Genomic DNA, 4,880 nt, shown 5'->3' on the forward strand with positions numbered 1-4,880 from the left:
GGCCTTCTCCTGAGGATTCTGGGAACTCCTGTCTTCCTCCCAGGAGGTGGGACACACATGCTCCCTTCAAGACATTCCTGTTGACAAGCCACATGGAGCTACACTGAGTGAGCCAGAGCCCTGGAGCTGGAGGAGCCACATGGAGACCCACACCAGCCCTGAGATGCTTCCACTGCCACAGGATCCACAAGACTTTCCACCCACTGGCTTGTGATCTTCCTGCATTTGGCGTCATTGCATGTGATGTGTGAGTCTGAAGAACAATTTATAGACTGGTATCAGACTTATGGGCTAAAGTTGGACTCATGGACTTGATCTGGACTGAGCTGAGATGCTTTCTCAGGGTACAATTGCTCTTTGTATAAACCACTTTCTTTTACACATATGAGTGTCTATGAATTTGCTTCTTTAGTCCACCCAGTCTAACAAAGGCTCGATGAAAAACCAATTTGCTTTGTAGACTTTCACAAAGATCACAATAAAAAGTCATCCACCCCCCCTCCCCCTCCAGTGTGGAACTGATGGAATCATGGACATGTAGACAGACGGAACAGGTTGCGGGTTCAAAAATGAACACTCATACTACAGTCAGTTGATTCTCAAGAGGATGTCAAGTCCATTGATTGGACTCGAAATGGATCGAGGACCTAAATAGAACCACCCGACCCATGAGACACAGACGAAGCCTGGGAGGGAGGCCTCAGCATGGAGGTTAGAGCCGTGGGCTCTTGATGTGACATGGGAAGCACAAGTGGTGGAGAGCAGATGTTTTGAGAATGACGAGGGCAATTAATGTACAAATGTGCTTTACACACTGATGTATGTATGGATAGTGATAAGAGTTGTATGAACCCTTAATAAAATGATAAAAAAAAGACATGAAAACAATAATTTATAAGTTATCCAGGGTCACAAGGGAGGAAGAGGGGAGGAAGGCAAAAAGGAAGAGCAGGTACCAAAGGGTCAAATAGAAAGTAAATGTTTAGAAAATGATGCTAGCAACATATGTACAAGTAGGCTTGAAACAATTGATGTATGGAATGTTATGAATTGTAAGAACCCCTAACAAAATGATTTTAAAACAAACAAAAAAAGAAAAGCCAAGCAATAAAAGACTAAATGTATACATTGTATGTAGTTTTTCAGAAAATGGACTATTTTTGTCTATTAAAAACAAACAAACTCACGGCCACCACATAGCATTTGACACCACGGGCAAAGTAGACCTGTCCCCTGTGCGTTTCCAAGACTATAAATCTTAGGAGTGCAGAAAGCCTCATCTTTCTCCCTTGGAGTGGTGGGTGAGTTCAAACCGCTGACCTTGTGGGCAGCATCTCAAAGCATAGCTCACTGTGCCACATGAAGAGACCATCCAGATTAGGAGAAAATTGTTATCAGATAAGGATCTGAGATCCAGACTATAGACAGGACTTCTATAACTCGACAACAAAAAGACAACACAATCAAAATTTGGGACGCTGAAAACAATGGTGAGACCAGGAGAGAGCTCATAACATGAACGGAGGAGGAGAACATTACGGTGAGTGAGGTGAGGGCCCTCCCTCCCTCTCTCCCACCGAGTTGTTGCCGACTGACTCATAGTGACCCTAGAGGGCAGGGTAGAACTGCCCTTTGCGTTTCCAAGACTGTAACTGTTTATCAGAGTAGAAAGTTCCGTCTTTCTCCTGAAAATCGATTGGTGGTTTCGAACTGCTGACCTTGCAGTTTAGCAGCCTGACTCTTTTTTTTGTTAATCATTTTATTAAGGACTCTTACAACAATCTATACATCAATCGTAAACAGTGTATTTGTGCCTATGTTGCCACCATTCTTTTCTAGACGTTTAAGCCTGTTGGTGAAGGGGAGAGGGGGCCAGGGGAACAAGACAAGCCATCTGGAGGTTTGATGAGGTGTTAAAGTTGCCGAAGGCAGACAAGAGGATCTGTCACGTAAACCCTCACTTGGTCCACATTGAAAAGTTTGGGGACCAAAGAAAGGCTGTTTGACAAGGTGCATCAAGAACTGAAACCTGGGGCCCAGCAGCCCGGTGGCTACTGCGGAGTCGAAAGGCTCTGAGACAGGGGCTTACACAGAGACTGCACAGCTGTGTCCCCTGCGTGTCTTTCCACAGCAGCCCACAGGCGGAAACAGCCTCAACCTGTCCACAGAAACTGTGTCCACAACATACAGTCTGTTCACCCCGTGGAGGATTCTTCAGCCGTAAATAGAAGTTAAAAGTCCCAGTACATGTTACAACATGGAGAATCCCCCAAAGCCGTGCCCTGCGTAAAACAACTCAGTCACAAAAAGACAAATGTTGTACAGATCCACTTATAGGAAATAGCTAGAAAAACACACAACAACCAAGTTCACGGTCACCAGTCGATTCCGACTCCTGGAGATCTTATAGGTCAGAGTAGAGCTGACCCTGTGGGCTTCCAAGCCTGCTACTCTTTACAAGAGTCGAAAGCCCCATCTGTCCCAAGGAGGGTCTGGTGGTTTCGAACTTGTGACCTTGTGGCTAACAGCCCAAGGAGTAATCCATTATGGCACCTTGACTCCATTATGAAACAGCTAGAGTAGGTGAATGTATAGAGACTGAAGTTCACCAGGGACTACCAGGGGCCAGCGGTGAGCTGGCCCTGAGTGTCTGGGAAGGTCGACAGAGAAATGTGGGCACCGAGAGTGGTTGGTGATGGCGGTACCACCCGTGCACCTAACTAGTGTGGCTGCAGTCTGCCTGTGAAAAACGCCGGAACAGCAACTGTTCTGTTGTACGCGCTGCATGTTTACCACAAGGGAAAACCCAAGAACATGATGGCGAGTGAAAAGTCCCATTGCAGAGCTACGTGTGCCAAATGTCAACGTCATTTCTGGAATGAATTGTGCCCCCGCCTCCCAAAAGAAGGCTGAAGGTGCCCTAATGTTCTGTGGAGGAGCCCTGGTGCCACAGAGTGGTTCCTCGCTGGGCAGCTTACCGCAAGGTCAGCGGTTCAAAGCCACCAGCCGCACCGCAGAAGGAAGTCAGGGCTTTCTACTCCCGTAAAGAGGTACCGTCTCGCACCCCCCTGGGGACAGTTCTACTGTCCTGCCGCCTGAGTCGGCCTCCCCTGGATGCAGTGAGCTTGTGCTTTCCATGGCTCCCTGAGTGGAGCCACACCAGGACAAGGCAGCTTCTGCACCGAGTCTCCCCAGGGGTGTCACACCAAGAACAAAGAACCCATGTAAACGTGACCCCGACCTCAGCTGCGGGGCCTCCTCTCCTAACCTCACAATGGGAGCAGGGTCGCTGGTTTGCTTTGTTTTTCCAAACCAATTCTGCCCCGGCCTTCCCTCAGCCAGCAAGCGTGGTCCACTCCTCTGCTGGTGCCCACGCAGAACTCGCAGCCCGGACTCACCGGTGCTGAAGTTGACTGAGGACATCACAGGCACGGCTCAGCGTACACGTCTTCAGTCAGGACAGCTTCTGCGTGGCTGGCCTCCCCCTGGAGCTCTGCTCCCAGCCTGCAGACCCTCTTAGGCCTTCTTCGGCTGCTGTCTGGGCTCCACAGAGATGACCAAGCTTTTTCGTTTCGCTGATAAAGTGCCCAGAGGCCTCACTCGTGTCCCCCGGCTACCTGCAAGGACAGTCTGAGCTCCGCCTAATGGCCCAGGCAACCTACTCCACCAGCAAGCCCCCTCCCTGAAGGTGCTCAACTTTCTCCTCCGAGCACTGGGAAGCCCACTGCCCAGCTCTCCTTCTGTGCCACTGTCTCGTGCTGTCTCTCACCTGCTCAAGCATTAGGGTCTCTCTCTCTCTCTCTTTTTAATACTCCACCTCCTCCTCTTACTTCTCTTCTTCCTCTTCTCTATCCTCCTCCTCCTCCTCCTCCTCCTTCTCCTCTCTCTCTCTCCCTCCTTCCCTCTCTGCTCTCTCCCCTCTCTCCCTGAGCTGAGAGGTTCTCCTTGCAGAAATCCCAGCTCCACTCCCCGCTCTTCCTGGTGATAGCGGGGTCTCCCCTTCTTGTCTTGGGAAGACTCATTTTTTTTTTTTTTTAGTTCCCAAGTTTTATTAAAGGACTTATACAAAATATTCCCTTGAAGATTTAATCCTCATCTTCCTCCTCTTCCTCATCCTGGTTAATCTGGAAGTAACGTAATTCATAACTTTCTTTGCTGTTGGCGACCACACGCAACCAATCACGTAGATTATTCTTCTTCAAATATTTTTTTGTGAGATATTTCAAATACCTTTTGGAAAAAGGCACCTCGGAAGTTACAGTCATCTTGCTCTTGCTTCTCACGACTCCTCCCCCGAGAGTACCGGCTTTCCCGTTCACCTTGATTCTTTCCTGAAGAAACTGCTCAACATGAGCAGCACCCATGATTCCATCTTCTACAGGGTGGGTGCAATCCAGCGTGAACTTCAGAACCTGCTTCTTTTCTTTGCCCCCCTTCGCCACAGGCTTTTTCTTTATGGGGACAGGCGGATGCCGGGTCTTTCTCCCAGGGGAACAGCTGGGTGGGCTCCGACTGACATTTCCAGTAGCGGCCCAGCGCTTAAAAACCTGCGCAAACCGCTGGCTTTGATTTACACCGGCCCTCTCCTATCACAACCAGGGGGGCTGCTTTAAGACCACAGGTGCCATGTCGGCAGCCGGGAAGACTCATCTTAAGCCCAGTGGGTGGATGGAAACACTGACGGATCTGGCTCCTCCTTGGGGTTCCTGACAGTCCCACTCCATCACTGGGTGGAATCAAGGCAAGAAAGGCTACCTGATGCCATCTGTTGTGTCACATACACAGGCACAGCTGGCCGCACAGGCACGGGAGGAAGAGCACGCGAGAAGACAGAGGCAGGCGCACCTACAAGTGCAGAGATGCCGAGGGGTGCTGACCTG

At 49.7% G+C, this 4,880-nt stretch overlaps 1 protein-coding gene across 1 annotated transcript; it reads right to left on the reverse strand.

The window, feature by feature from the left end:
* Positions 1–4,030: 4,030 nt before the first annotated feature.
* Positions 4,031–4,628, reverse strand: LOC101648791 (60S ribosomal protein L22-like). The gene is made up of 2 exons (XM_004710794.2): positions 4,617–4,628; positions 4,031–4,451 (listed from the first exon to the last, which is right to left on the reverse strand). Exons 1-2 carry the CDS (start codon positions 4,626–4,628, stop codon positions 4,086–4,088), a joined length of 378 nt encoding a protein of 125 aa, XP_004710851.1. The 3' UTR covers positions 4,031–4,085.
* Positions 4,629–4,880: the final 252 nt, after the last annotated feature.

Source organism: Echinops telfairi, unplaced genomic scaffold (genome assembly GCF_000313985.2).
Source record: "Echinops telfairi isolate 266 unplaced genomic scaffold, ASM31398v2 ScPeMD7_3533;HRSCAF=4204_1, whole genome shotgun sequence".
NCBI classification, from domain to species: domain Eukaryota; kingdom Metazoa; phylum Chordata; class Mammalia; order Afrosoricida; family Tenrecidae; genus Echinops; species Echinops telfairi.